This window comes from Ursus maritimus, unplaced genomic scaffold (genome assembly GCF_017311325.1).
Source record: "Ursus maritimus isolate PB19 unplaced genomic scaffold, ASM1731132v1 scaffold_21, whole genome shotgun sequence".
Taxonomy (NCBI): Eukaryota; Metazoa; Chordata; class Mammalia; order Carnivora; family Ursidae; genus Ursus; species Ursus maritimus.
In genome coordinates this window covers 7,797,603-7,817,498 of record NW_024424564.1, presented here as the reverse complement: position 1 = coordinate 7,817,498, position 19,896 = coordinate 7,797,603, and the positions used below count along the sequence as shown (strand labels likewise).

The following is a 19,896-nucleotide window of genomic DNA, read 5'->3' as shown; positions in this document are numbered from 1 at the left end:
TAAAGCAATTTCTTATCAAAATTTAAATAATTGAAAAAAATAATTGAATTTTCGGGTGTTCTGCAAATAGATTACATGCTTAAAATACATTTTCGTCAAAACCTTACAGTTATATATTCAGGTCATTTAATGAATGGAGAAGTCCGGCATATAACCTCATTTGCAAGAGCAGTCCTGTCTGTCATATCTATCAATCAAATGAAACTGTCAAAAAAAAAAAAAAAGACTTTCATGTTTAAAATTTAAGTAAATATGTGGATACGTATCTTCATGACAACCGTCTCGCTTAAGGAGACCCGTAGAAAATGGATAGACAACAGACAACAGATGGAGAGAGAGATAAGCAGACAGCAGGCAGACTGAGTCTTACCGAGATGAAATACTATTTCAATTTTTTTTGCCAGTCCGATATTTTTCAATATTTTTTTGGCCTTGCTTTCATGGGTTTCCCCTTCAGAAGTAATGCATTCTTGAACTGTCATTTTGCTTGATGCCTTAGAGATTTTATCCCGGGACGATAAATCATAGTAAGATTTGGGATGAGTGAAAGGTATGACATCTGTAAAGTGGGAAAGGGGATTGTGATAGAGGAGACAGGAAGAGAGAGGTGGCCGACCATAGACTCTCAGACACATCAGTGTCAGAGAAGCATACATATAGAAGCTGAGGACCAGAAAATTGATTCCCTCAAAACTGTCCATGCCCTGTAGCCCCTGGAAAGTCTTGAGGGACACCCAAGGTACAATTTCTCCAGTGTGAAGACAGCAGCACTGGACCAGTGAACTAATGCAATCTACAATAAAGGCTAAAGCCTTTCCCCCACTAACATTGACAAGAAACCAAGTAAGGAGAGGCATACAATTTAAAAATAGGGGGAAACAGAATAAAAATATTAAACCATATTCCTTAGAAACTTAGAAAATAAAAGCTTTCCCTATAAGAATGCTAAAGGAAATTGACATAGTATCACCTCAAATGTGAAACTCCCTGAATCCCACCAGTACCTATGTTTAAAGCAAGGTCTTGCTTTTCAGTACTTGTGACTCCAAAGCTCACATGGGTTAAATCCTTCGTTTACGGGGGTTCTGTTTCTTATTTTAAACAGTGAGCTTTTCTTTATTTCCACCACTTTACTGAATCACATGATGGGGAAAGAGATGGAGAATCTTAAACAAAAGGCAAAGGGGATGTGGCCAATTTTTACCATTTGGGATATTAACAAGTTTAACATGGCTCAGCAACTATCTTAAGTGTTATATCAACTATTATGACACAAGCTAAAGGTGTTGAAATATAAGGATGTGTGTTTTCTGAGAGGAAATGGGTGACAATTTGAAGGGCTGTTCTTTTTTTAACATGAAGAATAAATACATAAGAATTCAGAGCAGATTCTCAACCAACACTAATGTGCAATAAGGTTTATGCAAGTTAAGAAAGGTTTTAAACTTCTAAAAAAATTTCAAGGAAACTACTGTTTCCTGTTATTTCTGGAAAATCTGTAAATGCTAGTGTTTTAAAAGGGAAACATTTATGGAGAGATATTAAGTATGTTTTACATGCTACACGTATCAGATTCTTGTTTGTTCATTTCCCCTTAGAAATTTGTAATTCTACTTTAAATAAATGACATTTACTCTCAATTAAGGTTTCTGTCTTTTCATTCCCCTAAATAAGTATCCCCATGGGAAGTACAGGGCTTCTAGGATTTTTCTACACCTAGATAAATAAATTTGGGTAAAGATTTTCCTTTCTTGAACAAGATCCATAATCTACACTGTCTGAATTGACTATTTTGGTGAAAAAGTCTACATACTGCTAGTTTTATACTAAACTTTTGAGATCTTTAAAATAAAGATAATTTGCTTACATACGTATAACTATCAGTTGTAATAACCACATTACTTTCAGTACAGGCACTGCATTTCATTGCAGAAATATGAATAATCAACGAGGTGGATATTATTCAATCCAAAGGATGCACATGGAGAACTTTCACTATGGCCCAATAAATATAGGGCCATCACTTGATAAAGGAATAGTCAATAAATATATAAACATTTCTATGCCCACCAAAATATCTCTCATAGCTCTTCCAAGCACCATGGTTAATTACAATGAGCAAGTTAATGTTGGGTATTTCAAAGATCCAAGTAGTGCAAAGTCAGCCAGTCTACCAAACTGGTCATTTATCATGAAAGTCAATAATCACTTCTGTTTTGTGGAGAGGAAATAGAAATAATAGAAATAAGAAAATTTAGTAGCATAAAGATTCTTTTTTTAGTAGGATAAAGATTCTAATGTCAATGAGCAATAACTAGTTTGTTGCCATTTGTGATATTTCCACATCCATAGGTTTTTAACACACTTACTTGAACAATGGAGTTCCACAAACAACACATTTATATATTCCAGGATCTTTGTGATGTGTATATTCTCCTTCAAAGGCACTGATAAACAATAAACAGAGCATTAAAAAAATTAAACAAAGTTAGCATGATTTCTTGTAGAACTTATTTGCTTAAAATATATTTCTCTAATAAATCTTTCAAGGGCTTTTTGTCCTAAGATGAGAACAGACCAACATATGGAAATCTGAACATTACCAATCGATTTTAAATCTGTATAATAAAATGTGCATATAACTACTCCAAACTAGGGAAGGTTAAAAAAAGAGAGAGAGATCAAGCCATCTAGTTATGTAATGCTTAGAAAAAAAATGTTTGCTCTTCAAAAAAAAAAAAACAAACAAACAAACCCTTGTAATTCAGATTCGCAGGAAAAAAAACAAAAACAAACATTACTACATAAGCTTTCTGCCTACTCTACAGTATCCAAGCCAGTATACCCGAAAAATGCAGAAGGGTCCAAGCCTTCAAGTGGAAGGAGTCTTATTTTTTGGTTCGAAAAGGAATATTGCAGCTTTAAGGGAATATTTTTCTAAGTTAACAATCTTAAAGGCTAGGAGGTCATTCAGCTAATACAAATCAGCTGTGCTAGCCCAACAAAAAGTCTATGTGCTCTGCAGCTTGTTTTTATTATCCTTTCACCCTCTTTATGAGGTCCAATTTTTTTATAAACAGAATTTTTAAGAATGACCTAATCTCTAGTTGTTTGTGTGCATTAAATCATTTGCTAGTCATGTACACAACAGGACGGGTAGAGGCCCTCCTGGGCTGAGGCTGAAGCCCACCACTGGCTCACTGTGTGGTGAGAGTAGACTTCGTCAGAGAGTCAACGTTCGGTAAATTCAGTAAACAGTATATACTGTGACAGGAAGAGAGTTTTGCCCATTAACAAGGCCCCCATGTGTGGTAAAGAGCTCTTTCAGTTCATGAATGAAAACAAGAAGTTACATCATTAATAAATTTGGATCAGAGGTAAGTTACAGCCTTATGCCAGCCTCCATGGTATAAATTAAACAACAAAATGGTTGGACGTTGGCAGGTTACCTTTGAGCTGGAATCAGCTGAGAGAGACTTTATTCACTAAAAACGTCTTGGAAGTGAACAAACTCTTTTTTCAGGACTTAGGGCGAACTTCCAAGGACCAAAGCCATGTGAGGGCAGTTATTGAAAATTTTTGACATTCCAACCACAAATGAGCCAATAAATACTTTCTCCACATGTGCTTCAAAAAGAAATTGGAGTGGGGTAGAAAGGAACTAAATTATGCTACCTTCTTTTTGCAGCCAAAACGTCTATACTTACAATGGCCACCTTCAAAATTTCAGCATCCTGGCACAGTGCCATGTCCCTCATGGTTTTGCTTACTGTGATGTCTTCCCAAAAAATGTACCTAAATCGCTATTACTTCCACACATTTTGTAGTAAACTAAAAACAGGCCCTTAATAAAAGCCTTGTGACTTTACATAAGATAGAGTGTTCATTAAATGGGGGAAAGAATAAATAAAACTTAGTCTTAACCTAAACAATACCATTTTCAACCTTTTCAAGGATACTAATTTGTAGATTTTAGCGAATAAGTGTAGAATTCTTTAAATTAAATGGCAAGGAAAAGGATTCAGAGCCATGGGGGTGGGGGGGTGAAGAAAACTAGTTCTTAATGACTTTTTCTTACAGGTCATCTTACCTTTCGGTCCCTTTCTCCTGAGTGACATGGTACTGCAGGGGTGTTAGCCGCTTCCTTAGTTCCTGCTGGGAAAAGACCACCTTACAGCTCTTTTTATCCCTACATGACCCTGGAAAGAGAGAGGATATGGGAGAAGGAGTCTTTTCAGTTTGCATCCTAAATACTTGCTTTGGCTGGCCGCCACAGCCCGGCATCTGCAGTCACTTGTCGACCACTAGACCGGTCCCTAACGCACCAGACAAACGTTTCTGAACTGTGGCTGACGATTTCTCTCAGTTTGAAGAGAGTCCTTCTCAAGATTTGGGGGCTTCCACTAGAGCACCGACAAGGTGCTACAGCCAACTGTAGTATGGTATGGTATGGTAACAACTCCCTGAACATTCGCAAAGATGGTAGTACGTCCTTTATGTCTCCTAGCACCAGGAGATCCTTTTCTTCAAAGAAATTCAAAAAGCATAACTCTGTTTATAAACATTTACACTGTATGTGTATAAGATGATGGGCATATCATGCTGAATAATAATTCCCCATTCAATAATTTTGCAACTTAGTCGGATAGCTTGAAACCACCATTCAGTTTCCATTCTGGGCCATTGAAATGGCATCCTATTTTTTTTAAACCCTAAAGATGCATTTTTCCATAACTAGGAATTTGTTGTTCTCTGTGATTCTGTCAGACACTTCACTAGGTTCTGTAGAGTCCTTAGAAACAAATGTCTTTAAAGACTGTATCTCACAATGTTAAACAGGCAGCAAGAAAACTTTAACAGACTCCGAAGAAGGCATTTACACTAATGTAGATTCAATAAGTTCCAAAGAAAAGGTGAGAAAAACAGGGAGGGGGAAGACAAAGAAAAAAAAAATAAAGTGAATGTGATTTTACTTAGAGACCTACAGTTTTCTTTTTTGCAAAGTATATCTAGGAAGACTTCACTGATTAGGTGTATTTGAATGGTGAAATAATTTTAATGTGATTGTAATAACAATGGTGGCTTTTATTTCAACCTATACAGACTGCAGTAAAATGTTCCGACAACACCTGTTTATATGTGGTATTTTATTTTACCTACACAAATGACTGAAAAGAAATATAACTCCAAGACAGGGCAACCCTTACTCACTGTAATAAAATTGCTTTTCTTTTCTTTCCTTTTTTTTTTTTTTTTTTTTTTTTTGCCGTCCATCACTGTGGGAAAGGAGCCTACAGTTGGCCCTATGTGCAAAAATCTCTTACCACGTTTTGAAATTACTAAAAGAAAGCTTGCTTCGTTCCCTGAGTACTAAACTCAACTTCCTCTGAAATGAAAAGAACTCTGATTAAAATAGAAATGCTCTCTCTGTCTTTTACTGTTAAGTCACCTGATGTCATAGTATGTGAGGTCACTGAAATGAAACCAGGAGAAAACTGCCTAACCGGTTCCCCTGATTGTGGGATTAAAGAAGCATATCAGCTTCCAGAATCAGGGCCACCAAGATAGAGCGGCTGATTCTCCATGAGAAAATACAGAGGCAGGAAGATAACTAACCAGAGCCAAACAGAAAGTCACACCTTGGCGTAGGCCTGTGGGTTGTCAAACAGCGCCTCTCCTGACCTTCCACAGAGCAGGCTGGGTTGCTTGGGCCTAGAAAGATCCACAGGAACAGCTGGCATATCACTGATGGCTTGTTGGTCTCTCATCTTGGTGGAACCCATATTACTCTAGGCTTTATCCAAACACCTACTACTTACACTTTTAATCTTTTCTGAGGGGCAGATGAGAAATGTTTGTCCTGTCAGAGCAAGCTTCTCCAGAGCCTGAATGCAGAACTGCTCTTTGTTACCTCTCAGTTGACTGTCATAACCGAGTTTCTGCTCCATTCACTCCAGACTTCTTAAAAGTTATCTTTCCGTTTTTATTTCTCTATTAGTTGGAAGGGTTGTATCTCTGTTGATTTTGTCCAAAAAGATTCATTAATTGCAAATTTAACGTGACAAAATCTCTGGATTAAATGTATTCTTTTCCATGGCATGGATAATTAAAATCTGTACAATTAGAATTAAACGATTCTGTCCAAAATATTTTTGTTAATATATGTTCATTCATACAAAAAGACCAATTGTGTTCCCAAAATTGAGAGAACTAAGCTACCCATCTGTATGTCATTTAGCACAAGAGAAGCAACTGCAGGTTTAAATTACACGGTATTGGGTTGCAATTTCCTAACATTGGATGCTTTTCTGCTTTTTTACCTTGAGTCATTTACTAAGGAGTGTTCATAAAAAGTAGCTTAAAGCACAGATGCTTGCAAATCGTTTAGGCAAAGATGTTTCTTTTTCATTCTCCCTCTCTCAAAAATCTCTCTTTTCTGAAGAAAGAGAATAAAATTGTTGGTCAGTATTGACGAACCACGTTAAGTATTTGTACAGAAAGAAAACGTAAAATTGAAAACATCTGATTGAAGTAAATACAACAAACATAAAAGCTTTCCTGGTGAATGAAGGGTATTGAGGAGACTTTATTTCATAGATTAGAAATTACTTTTGATCTAAACATTCTTAAAAACAGACTGTTTTTCCACTACGAACCATCTCATTAACTGTGCTACAGAGACCTCGTTTTCATGGCAAGCTTTGAAAGAGTGCTGTGCTCTTTTGTCAGACTCTGTCTTATCTGGGAGGGGGATAAAGATTTCAGTCCAGCTTTCTTTGTTTGTCTTTCAAGAACCACTAAAGCAGTATTCACACAAATTTTGTAGGAATGTGCCCTATGTCACAGCCTACAAATTATTTGGTTTTGGTGCACTTAAAGGTCATCTTCCAAATTAGCAAAATTTTCCTATATCCTGGCTTTTCAACCTTAAATATAAATATTGTTTCCTAACTGTAAGTGAGGGTTTTTTTTTTCTTTCCTTAAGAAATGCTAGTGCTTATTTAAAGTTGTCGAACTTTGTACATTTTTATTCTTTGGTCATACCATGTTCTCAAAATAATTAGGCTTTTAAAGTGTACCTAATAGCAAAAGGAAGTCTATGTAGACTAGAAACAGCTATTGTGATTTTATATTAAACAACCCACTGAGCAGTTAGCCAGATTTTAATAAATTTCTTGCCACATAGTTTAATAATATACTTCCTGGACAATTGAAAGCTATACTATTACATTAGCTCCTCTAGCATCATAACCCCAAACTGACACATATAAACACAGAAAGGCTTCTCTTTTGTCTCTGATTTCCCTTCTCCCTCTCAGACTCACTTTTCTAAAGTTATATGGTGCCACTGTTAATTTTGAAGAAATCGCTTCATTTTGAAATTCTAGAATAATTCATTGGATGGTTTCCCTTCACTATCTTCACTTAGGAACTGTAATTTTCTTATTACACAGGGTAATTTAACATTAGTATTATATGACATCTGTTCAATGACCTCTAAATTGGCTTAGAAGTATTCCCTTTATTTAAATGTTTAATGGAGTGCTTCAAAGGCACAAGTGAGTGTGTGTGTATATACGTGCAACACAAAGTATGTTTGAGGGAGTGATACCGCCACCTTGGTAAGTCATCGTAACGCCAGACCCTACAGAGTAACTTTGGTATAGATAAGATCCATCTTGAACCCCATCCAAGAGTATTTATTTACTGAAATATGCCCAAAGTCTCTTTTTATATTGACGCTTGCTCTATTGAGGCTTGCTGCCTCAAAGCCAGTATTATCTTGAAGCTCCAATGGAAAGCTCTTGCTGTAAGTAGAAACAGACTTACAGCAAGAGTTCATGTTCTGGCTCTGCCTGCTTCCCAGTCATGTGACCTTAGGCAAGTCAGGCTCTCTGACCATGTACTGACGCCCTCACAGGTCTGCTCTAAGGGTCACAGCAATGATCTAAGAGCAAACACTGTCTGAATAAATGCAACATCACATTATCATTCTGATTACGGCAAATTCTGAAGTTAAAAATGAATTTTCAAAGGTAGCCAGGTTGAGCATTTCAGGGTGCTGCAGTATTTTACTGGTAATTATTTTTCAATAATAATTCCCTTAGGACAGTATTTTTCTCACAAATTATCTTTTAAAATGATTAAAATAAGAATTACGAGAAAAGAAAAATAAAATTTGAGTATTTACTATATGCCAGGCACATTTCTAGGCATTTTTACATAACCACATTTAATGTTCTCAATAATTCTAGGAGGTAGACAACATGCCCATTCTACAGATACAGAAACTGAGGCTCAGAGATGTTGTAAAATAACTTACTAAGGACAAACAGTAAATACATACATCAACTCAAACCCAAGGCTATCTGACTGTAAAGCCCATAGTCATTATATATTCTGTGAGGACAAATTATGCTACAGCTTTCTTCTTTCTTTTTAAATTATGTAATAACTTTTAGCTCAAGAACTATGTCTAACAACTTAAGATAATAGGGGAGAAGAGTAATAATTGCCACAGTATATCCAGAAAAATAAATACATTTGTCTGCTGGCCAATGTCTGTTTTCCCTGTGTTCATTCCTTCAACAGAGGGTCAGTGACAAGGTTCAAATGGGATTCTCACAAAGTCTATAAAACGTTGAAAGGCTTTTTAACTTCCTGTTAAGAAGTAAATCAGATGTTACCTAAGTCTTAGAATACTTTTAAGTCATAAATCTTACATTTCATTGTGAAAAAGCAAAACAAAACAAGACCTAAAGATCCCATAACTTTAGTTTTGGTTCTAGGATCAGAAAAAAAATGAAACTATTAAATATTTTCCCAAGATAATAAATAAATAAAAGATGACAAGACCATCTTGTTTTGCTTTGAGTTTAGTGGGCTTAAACAGTAAAATTCATGTTGAAATAGCTTGCTACTATATTTCAAAGTGGTATACTTGAATTTTCATTACCACTTTGAATTTTCAGTTGGTTATTAGTCTGTCATATTGGAAAGCTGAACACTATCCAGATATGATAGTGTTAGAAATTTCTAAATAAGTGGGCATTTGTAAAAGCCAAATCTAGTCCATTTTTAGAATAGCATGTAAAATGTATTCCATGAACCATTTTTTTCATGTATGTTTGTTTGTTTTGCATTCCAGTAATTCAATAAAGGCTTGGGGGAAAAGAATGCCAAGCACGAGGAAGAAAAGCTTTCATGCCTGTAGAAGCATACCCAATTCTGATTTTTCTCTCAGAGTAGACCTACATAGGAAAAACATTCCCAAGATTAACATGCAATCTAAGATGTCATGACACTTTTGCCTCAATATTGTGGCTTCCGTGAAACTAGGGTTGCAGGGCTTACTAACAGGACCAATGATCCAACATTTTTTTCTTACTGTTTTCTAAAGGCAACAAAAGTGTTGTTTACAGAGTGCCAGATACTGTGCTAAGTAAAATAGATTCATTCAATCCTTCAATAATTACTGATCACCTACTATATGCTGGCATTATTCTAAGTACTTAGGATATACCAGTGAACAAAATAAAGATCCTCCTTTCATTGAGCTCCCGGGAACTGAGCAGAGCAAAGAAGATGGGAAGGCTAGAAGTTAAGGGCTGTAACCTTAAACATGTGGTCAAGATAGGGCTCACTGAGAAGACGACATTGGAGCAAAGCTCTGTAGGAAGAGAGGGAGTAGGCTGTACTGATATCCAAAAGAGGTGCTTTCTAAACACACAGAGGACATGGCCAATGCAAGAGATGAGTACACTGAGTTCATGCTCCAGTGGTAGAGACAGAGACAAGGAACTGCAACACACGTGCCAAAACTTGAACGTGAATGGGGCAGAAAACCACCATTTAAACATGCAAAGAATAGGTTTTTAAACCAGGAAATTTACAATTACATATCTTAGTACAGACGTTGTCTGGCATTACTTTTTAACTCCCAAGAGAAATGTTAGGGAATATCCTTTTAGCAAAGTGCTATCCTCAAAATAGCTCTCAGAGAGTATCTGACTGGCTGAACTTTGAACTCAGAATCAGAGTGCAGTCTCTGTTAACTTGCTCTGTGTAATTAATGTCATCCCTTTCAGACTATAGATTATCATTCCCAACCTGGAGTCATGTGTAAGAGGATACTCAATAGATGTTTTTCAGTGATAAATTTTTGATGGACCCAGAGAGCAAAATCCTTTGGCCAAATGATGTTGTTACCCTTCTCGAACAATCCAGTCACTCTTCCCTTCAGAGTGCTCTTGTAGGTGATGTCACGGAATATTCATAACTAAAGAAAGTTTAAAATTTGTACCTCAACCCGGTTTCCATGTTTTAAAAACATTCTTAATTTTTACATTTAGGTTCAGTTTAATTTCATTCATCCTCCAAGTCCTAAATATAACACAAAGAAAATAAAACTCCAGGTCTTAGGGAGTCAGAAAGCAAGATAACTGTTTCTACCTAAAGATTGTTTTTTCTTTTCTATATGTGAGAAAAATCATATCTTTGTCATAGTAATTATCACATTGCATGCCTTCTCACTGTTTTTCTATTCACATAAGACTGTTCTACAGATCAGTTTCAGTTATATTCTATTGATGCATGCACAGAGTTCTAATTAACATCAATGGACATTATAAGCATGCCAAGGCAACATACCATTTTAAACTTTTTGAATTAAACAAGACCATATGGTTTAGTGGAGCATAGCTGAATGATAAAATTGGTCTCTTGTTCCCATACTGAAGGTTTGAACAGATAAACTGAGAAAATACTTTCAAGCAATTTTTCCTTCCACGTCTACATACCCAAATAAATTCATCCCTACTCTGATAACTCTTTTCTTCTGTATACCCTTAGTACTAGTACATTTACTCTGCAAGGTAGTATTTACACGGGCTAAAATAGCATTTTGCCATTATTCTCAAATGTCTTCAGTTGTTTCCACTTTATTTTCCCAGATTATAAATTCTTCGGCAATATAAACTGTTGAGCCTCATATTAATTCATATTACCTACAACTACTTATTAAACATCTACAGTGAATCAAGAACTATGATGAGCTCTGGAAAGTTAAAAACGAAAAAGTCAAGGTTCCTATCCTAGGAGAGCAAAGATTCTAGCAGGAAAGATATTACAAAAAAAGAAAAAAAGCAATCAATACAACGCGCAGTAAAAGCATATGCAAAATTTTGTGTGTAGAACGTTAACAAAGAAAACATTAATACTCTCAAACTTTGCCCATCTAGATTGACTAGGTCCAACTGTAACTGGGATATGGAAAACTCACATAATTTGTAGAAACAGTATCTATAGGCTCAGAGGGCTAGAGAAGATTCAAATACGGAAGGTAACTCCATCTAGACAAGCTGAGATTTAGTATGATCAAATGTGTACAATGTCAAGACAGTAAGTATCCAGTGATTAAGGGAATGCAAAGGGTCTTTCATGTAAGTAACTTACCAAAGTAAAAACCACCAGGATAAAGTGGTGGATTTAGACTTGGAAGAGGAGAAATTGTGGAGCTGAGAAATAAGGCAGTTTTAATATTAACGGGAATGTGTGCAAGCATTTTCTCACTGAAGTCAGTAGGAGTACATTTATTTCCCACAACATCCGAAGCCTACTAATATGGTTTAAAATTCTAGCCTTTAATAGTAAGTTCTTATAAGTAGGGAGGCATGACTTTCTTGATAGGAGACACGGAGAGGTTTACCGCTATGTGCATCCTGGTGAAACATTCACCTGAATGGCTCTGTAAGATAGAAACCACATTTTGCATTTCTGTCTTTTACTTGTGTGTCACACATTTTTACTTGTTGAAGTCATGTGTAGCAATACTTTTATCAACATTCTTTAAGTATCTAAAAGAACTAGAGTACTTTATCAGCTCTTCAGAATGTAACGCAAATACCAAGAGCAATGATTTTTACATTAATGTAGACCATAAAGCCTAAGTTTAGGGAAATATTTAAAACATGTCTTGATGCAAAAAGCATTTTCTTGCTTGCAAAGCATATGAGTAAAAAGAGAATTTTTAAAGGCACTGCCATCATCAACAATAGTGGAAGAGAAAGTCACTTAACTTCAAGTCTATCTGATTGCATGTGAAATGTCTGACAAAGTTGGAGTTCCCTGTTTTTAATTTTTTTTTTTTTCTAGTATGGGTCTTCACTAGAACATCATGGCCCATACAGGGAAAAAAAAAATTAAAAACAGACAGGCTCATTTCCATTCTACATTTCACATGCAATCAAAAAGACTTGCAAAAAATAGCTTGCTCTCCCGTCCTGCCTCACCCCCTTGGGAGCACGGGCTAAAGGGAAGATGAGGGATAACCATCCACAAAAAAGAAGGATAGGATCCCTCACTTAGGGATGCAGAATTTTGTTTAAATGTAACATTAAGAATACTTCAGTAGAAAGAAAATAAATTTTATATTGTCTAAGAGCTCAGCTCTGTAAATTTTCAAAATTACATTATCTCCCAAATCAAATTTAAAATCTAAATTAATTCTGTAACAATGGGCAGAAAACAAGTCTGCAATTGCCACTCAATGAATAACTAAATTTGAGTCCGTATGTTCCAGAAAAATTCGAAAGATTCTGGAGGAAAAAAAGTAAAAATGTTTACATTTTTCTTTATCACCCAGACAACTAAAGAAAAGGCATAAGGCTTCTCTTGAATTATCCACTATCTCCTTGAAAGACAGGGTACATACATATGTTGGTCATCTTTGCACTCCCAGCATCTAGCAATGTGCCCGGGCAAGAATAAGTACTAAGTAAGTGTATGTTGTATTTAAATATTTATTCAACTCTCCATTTTAATTATTTGTATTTAAATTTCCTTCCAAAAAGATGTTTCCTAAATGGTGGCTTTGGCTATGTCTCAGAATTAAATTTAAAAACTGCAACACTAAGGGTGCCTGGCTGGCTCAGTCAGTAGAGCGTGTGACTCTTGATCTCGGGGTTGTAAATTCAAACCCCACATTGGGAGTAGAGATTACTTGAAAAAATAAAATCTTACAAAAAAATGCAACATTAGTATTTTAAAAAAAGAATCATTGTTGATAGATTAATTTTTTTCTTTTATTATTACTCTGCATCCTTTATTACCTCTCTTGAGTTCCATATTCAAATCTTCTATTATAGGCTAATATTCCATTAAATCTCTGGATTTAAGACTAAGAGATTACCTAATCCAGCATTCCCCAAAATGTAATCTGTAAAACACCGGCTCTAAAAGAAAAAATGCTAATAGGTTATTCTGGGGGGGGCTGGGGTGGGGGGGCGGGTAGAGGGCTGGTGAGAATAAGTTTCTATAGTCAAACCATATTGGAAAAATCAAGGTTACATGGGTTTTTTAATGAATATCTTCTCAGAGATTTTCTTAATATTGATGTGCATTACTAAATATGTGGTATTGTGACACACCATTATTTTATGCTCCACTAGAAAAGTAAAAAGAGTTGCCAATGACACAATATTTTCTCAAACAATGGTTTAAACTGCATCCTGACTATCAAGATGATAAAATGTAAAAAGAGAATCTATAAAAGATAGTAGTATGCAGTTTCTCAATTTGACAATGGGACCAGTTTTACCGGGTATTAATTAGTGTTCCTCAGGTTATAATTTGGGAATTGAGGAACTTCTAGTCCTCATGAGGAAGCTCTCATGAGGAAACCAAGGCCTAACAAAGTTGACATGGTCACACACCTGGTTAATGAGAGCCAGGCTCTCTTGTCTGCCGCGTTCCTACTTTAATTTATTCATTCATTACATTTCTTTCTTGAACTCATGCTTTGTTGTGCTTTAACATGCCCATCTTTTACTAACCCATGTGCTCACAGTCCATTCCCACCCCCATGCCGCCATCCCCCACCCCTACCACTTCCTGCTAATTACATCTACACATTCCTTCAATATCCTTCGGAAGAACTGACATTGCTTCAGATCCTATTCCAAGAAGCCAGTCTGCCATTCTGTGCAGAAAGCACAGTGCTTCTCACTTCTTTTACTCCCTCCCACCGCAGAAAAGCAAAGGAGGAAGTGTTTATGTAGAACCATAAAACCATCAAGTATATAACTTCCTTCATCCTATAGATAACAAAACCTGGACCCAAAGTGGTCATCTTTCTCACCAGAATATACATTCCTTAAAAACAGAGGTCACATTACTTACAATGTGGCATTATTTTGATACATAAGAGGATGCTACTTATTTACACCCATTCATTCATTCCACAAATATTTATTGAACACCTATTACGTGACAGACACAATTCTAGTGGCTGAGATGTAGTAGTGAACTAGAGGCAAAAAAATCTCTGCCAAAACTTACTTTGCAGGAACCAAGGATTTTCCTACATTAGAAATAGATTTTGGCCAATCAAACCCATCACTTTCCCAGACATATTTAATGTCCCACCCCTCCTTTTTTAATTTTTCCAGTTTATTCCCCCTTACAGTCAGGGATCAAAGTGGCACAGCATAAATCTCTGGGAAATATGAGATAATGTTAATACCTGAGGGTTACGTCTAATTGTGAAAGATTTGACAAGACTGATATGTCATTCTCAGTTTACAGATGAAGAACAGGAAGAAAAGGCGCAAAACATTCGTGGGGCCAGAAACCAAGTCGGTAGTAGAAACAAGCTAGTGAAAACAGACTAAGCTTCCAATCTGTTTCTTCATCAATACCAGTAATAGGATAGTAAGCTCTGAAACTTGGTGTCATCTAAAATTTGAACAAAAACTATTAAAATATTAATCACAATGGAATATAATATGAACAGCTGTCTCATTCTGTGAGACAAAATGCACTTCTACAACAAAACAAAATCTGTAGCCATGGAATTTTGGACTTTCTTTGCTTACTTAAAATTCAAATAATCTAATGATTTAAATTAGCACTCCATTTTTTCCTTGCAATTATATGGCTGAATATAATATATTTAGTGTTGAAGGAAATGCTCACCATAGTAGCTGAATAAATTTAAATTCTATAAACGTATAAGTCTTACAAATCATCTAAATAACTGATATCTTTGTCATTCCCTGGTATATTTTTTTATAACATACATTTTAAGTGGCTAATACAAGTGCAAATACACTAATGTAAAGAAAGAAAAGAAAAAAATTAGGGAATTGAAATAAATGGAAATTTTAAATTTTTAAAAATATGGTTGATTTTAAATGCAAAAGCACAGAAAATAACTAGAAATAATTTGCCATTGCATCTCAGTAAAATCTTTTTTAAAGCGTTTTAAATTGAAATGTATCTAGCAAAAGCAGCCATGAGAAATTCAACCTCTAAATAAAATGTTTAGGATGAAGTTATAAACTGGAAAAGACTGACAATGGTAATTCATCAAGTATCTAGTCCCAATATTAGTGAGTCTTTGTGAATTGCCATATAGGCCTCATTTCTTCATTAAACATGTTTGTTGAGAGCAAAATTTGGCTCAGGCTTGTTTGAATAAATCCTTCTATATGATCTGATAGGTAACATTCTTGTGAACATGTTTAGATAGATAAACATCTAATAACTCAACTTACAAGATTCCCCAAAAGTCTATATGGTCTAGATAATCTAACCCTGCAGAATTATCATTTGTTTTCAGAATTCATAATACGTTTTATATTCTTTACAGTCACTGTTAATTAGTTGACCAGTGAATTTCTCAAACAAACTAAAATTTGTTTTATCTTTTGTTCATGCCCATTTTTATCTCTGTTGCTACTAGATGTTGCTACATCTTTTATAATTATTAATGTATATATGAAAAATTTATTCCATATTTAATTAAAAATTAACAAAATCCACATTTAACAAACCATATGCCCAACACCTTATTCATACAGATGTATTATTCTATAATAATTTAGCCTTGTGCACAAATAATTTTTAAAACTGATATGGTATTTAGATGTAGTACAGCAAGTTTTCAACATTAACATTAGAACTTTATTATATTATAGAGCTACCAAAACACTTTGTTTTAGAAAAAATATAGCTGCATCAGAGTACTCATTAATCAACATTTTAAATATAATTTTTCTTAGTTTCCAAAAATATTTTAATTCATGCTTAACAATCAACATGTTAAATTAATAACATTTTCAAGATTCTATAAAAATTCAAAACATAGCAAAACAAAATGTATAATTTTCTTTCATTCTTGGGTGGTCTGCTGAAGAAAATTTAGTTTCATATAATGCTATAAATTACTGTTAAATCAGCTATTTGGATTTAAGATAAGTTAATTTATGAAAACTTGTTTTAGTTTATAGAAAGTCTATACATGAAAGACAATTTCAATGAGATGTCCAAGCATAAGGGACTTGGAATCCTATTGAAAATGGAAAAAGGTTTTGCACTCTACAAATATTGTTTGAACATAATATAAGCAGAAAAACTTGTGGTTTGTAAATCCATATGTTCTTAACTGGATATTCTTTACATACTTTTGTTTAAGTTCTCACAATGCACCTATGTGCTAATGGTATCAGTACACGTGCATGCTGTGAAAGAATGTAAATCTAGTGCCATCTACCGGAAAAAGCGGGTACAATTCAATCAATTAATTGCAAATTATTTTGTGAATTATGTGAGTTGAAATTTGTATGTATATTTTTTAAATATTATGTTTCTTTAAAAAAAATCTCCCCCAAAGCATTTTTAATATAATCAAAGAAGTTAGGTAAGATGAGCCTGTAAGACAGTGGTGATACTGAACAATGGCGGACATTAATCTAAACACGTGGGAGAGAACTCCATTGGTGGTTATCAATAACGAAATCAGATATACTATGTTCTAATCAGTTTTTATGTTGGTATCATGTATATTGTTTAGAACACAGATTCTAACAAAAAAAACCTATCTGACAAAAAAATGAAATTATATGAAAAACTGTGTGTAGGCTCACAGGTGTACTTTCTGAGGGAGGAGAGTCATAACTTTTATCAAAGAGTCATGGAGATGATTCATCTTTTCATAACCCTAAAAGGTTAAAAAAAATAAAACTGGCATGGAAAGCCAATCTATGCAGTAGATGAACAGTAAGCACACTGATAAATTCTTTTTTTAAAAGGTAGATAAATATAACATCAGATGCTATTAATGAACTGTCGCCAGCTAACTTAGATAGTAGTTATTCTTACTTATGGATGTTGCTTTGGTGCATGTCTGTTGTAGTTCCTCTTTACAAATGGAAAATTTAAAGCATAACAAAAAACTTTAACTCGTTCCAGAGAAAAGTGATCAAAAGAGCCGGAATTCTTAATTCTCATAATAAGCATATGTACTTATTCCCTTCCTCAAACAGTTTATCTACCACTAAAACTCAAACTGTTTGAGAGAAAAAGTAAAAAGCTAGTCTGGATAATACACAATAAATCCATGTTGCCACTTTTTTGCTCTTTGTTTAGTTACAATGTGTTTTTTACCTACGATATCAACTGTATTGTATTAAATGCCACAATGTGAGAAAAGAGAAGAGAAATTGTTTTTCATAATATACTCAAAAGGCAACCAAACTATGAACTTCACTTTTAATCTCCCCATGTAAAAGAGTCTCAAATAAATGTGTACTCTCTGTTATAGCTATCACTTCACCTACATGTAAACTTTCCAAATGTTTATTTATTCGTTAAACAAATATTTATTAAGTGCCAGGCATTGTGCTAAGCTCTGGAGAGTCCTAGTTATACAGACGATATCCTGTGACTTGCAAACATCATTTGCAAAATATCTCTCTTTAAGACTTCTAATTTCTAAATTAGAATATTATGATATCTTTACAAACTTTACAAACCATGTGGCTCTTCAATTCATGGTGACTGTTAAGTACAACAATGAAGTCAAGTAACAACCACATATTATGTGTATAATGTTAGAGAAAAGTATAATTTATCACTGTAATTAGTACTATTTAGACAAATACTCTCACTTGGCTGAAAGCTACCATGCTATCTAGTCGAAGCTACAATTAGACTTAATTTTTATCAAGCACTGAAACTCTGTATAAAGTTGTGCTTCCTAATCCCTCCTCAGATAATGCTTCAGTCTTGATATAGTGGTAAGGAATTCTAATGTTCAAACGTGGAAAAGATTTCTGTCCTCCCACCACAACCTAGCAGATTTTTCTATAAATTCCCAGCCATTAATTAGTACTGAGTTTCCAGATTTGATTAAGCCAGAGCCAAAAGTAAAAACAAATAACAGTTAATAAAATCACAGAATCTCAGAACTGAATAGATGATCTAATTTGAATTCTTTGTTTTAAAGATAAAGAAACTGAGATCTGAAGAGGTTTACAGTCATGTTCACGGTCACACAAGTTAATGATAGGGCTGTGGTTAGGAGTTTTCTGACTCCTATCCCAGTGCTCTTTTAATATGAAATGAAACTGTTATAGGAAATTTAGAAAAAATTCTGAGAGAGAAAGAAATTAACTTTAATTACAAACATGAGTGAACCATACTCAGATGCACTTAATAAGCTCTAAATTAAAATTATGCTTTATTTAAAAATAAGAAGTAAAGGAAGCCAAAGATGAAAAATGATAGATCACTCTTTTGGGATATGGCCTTCATACAGGTCAATCCAGTTATAATCAATTTTAAGATCCTGTTCCAATTATTTTTTAGTTCTGGAATTATTTTGTATTAAATAATACCTGAAATTAGTAGGGTACTGGCTAAGGGAGCAGAAATCTTTTTGATTTACAGAGATTTTTGTTGTAATGGGTTTTGACCAGGGAACAGTAAATTAAAGCAAGACTCCAGACTTTCACCTTAATTTCCTATATCTCCAATTTTGACCTCTTCCCTCCCTACTTATACAAAGTAATAAGGACTAGCATTCCCACTTCAACTTCACTTTTATTTTTCAAAATATAGTTTGTTTCATTACTGTTGAACTTGATTTCTTCAACATTCCTGTATTTCTAAGAATACAATTCTGTTAGAGAAATGGATGGTAATGATTTTACTAATATTCAAGTCATAAAGTGTATAAACGCTGGAAATACCGACTTTCATAATGCTTTAAAAAGTGAGTGCTTGAATGACTAAGGCATTACTGAATACTATTCTAGCCAATTCATCTATCAAACTAAAATGGATTTGCAAGCCAGAAAGACAGACACTTTGGCTTCCATCAGTACTGGATAGTAAGAATAAAAGAAACATGTATATTTATTGGACTTGCATTCTGGTTCGGCAGGATGTATAAGTAAAAGAAAGAGATAAAAACAACAGATTGAGATGATTATTTCTCAAACAGAAAGTGCATTTTTGGTTCCTATTAAAGTGAAAATAGTTAAATGAAAGATAGGACATATTTATATATTCTTAAAAGTCTACTGTACTAAGAAAATACAAAGATAGATAGATCGATGATAGATACATAGATGGATAGATGATAGATAGATAGATAGATGATAGATAGATAGATAGATAGATAGAGATATCTATAGTGAACTCAGTGAACATTTATATATGGTGCTTTACTAAATCTCAGCCATTGTTCTATGCACTTTTCACATCCTAATCTATTTCACCCCACAGCTACCTTTTAGGTAAGAACTACTATTACCTCCCATCTTACAAATGAGGAAGCCAAGATACATAGCTAGTTAAGTAGCAAAACCAGACTTCAAATCAGTCAAACCCCTGAACCTCTGTGTTTAAGCACTATACGGTAATGGTGACTGCTTAGGAATTATCAGCTTTGTTGAACTTACCCTTAAATCATTTTGATACCAAAATTTAAAGATACTTATACCTCAATTAAACAATTTCATTATGAAATCCTTCAATTCCATGATTCTAATATCTTGAGGAATACATTTATTTATTTATTTATTTATTTATTTATTTATTTATTTATTTATT

At 34.4% G+C, this 19,896-nt stretch overlaps 1 protein-coding gene across 3 annotated transcripts in view; it reads right to left on the bottom strand.

Moving 5' to 3' along the window:
• The window catches only part of MSRB3 (methionine sulfoxide reductase B3), a 161,612-nt gene that overhangs the window by 110,503 nt on the left and 31,213 nt on the right, over positions 1–19,896 (bottom strand). For all 3 annotated transcript variants that reach the window (XM_040637227.1, XM_040637228.1, XM_008684250.2), the window contains 2 exons: positions 4,091–4,199; positions 2,370–2,447 (listed from right to left, as the gene is read on the bottom strand). In XM_040637227.1, the coding sequence (XP_040493161.1) occupies positions 2,370–2,447; positions 4,091–4,199 (187 nt within the window). The remainder of the gene's footprint in view (positions 1–2,369; positions 2,448–4,090; positions 4,200–19,896) is intronic.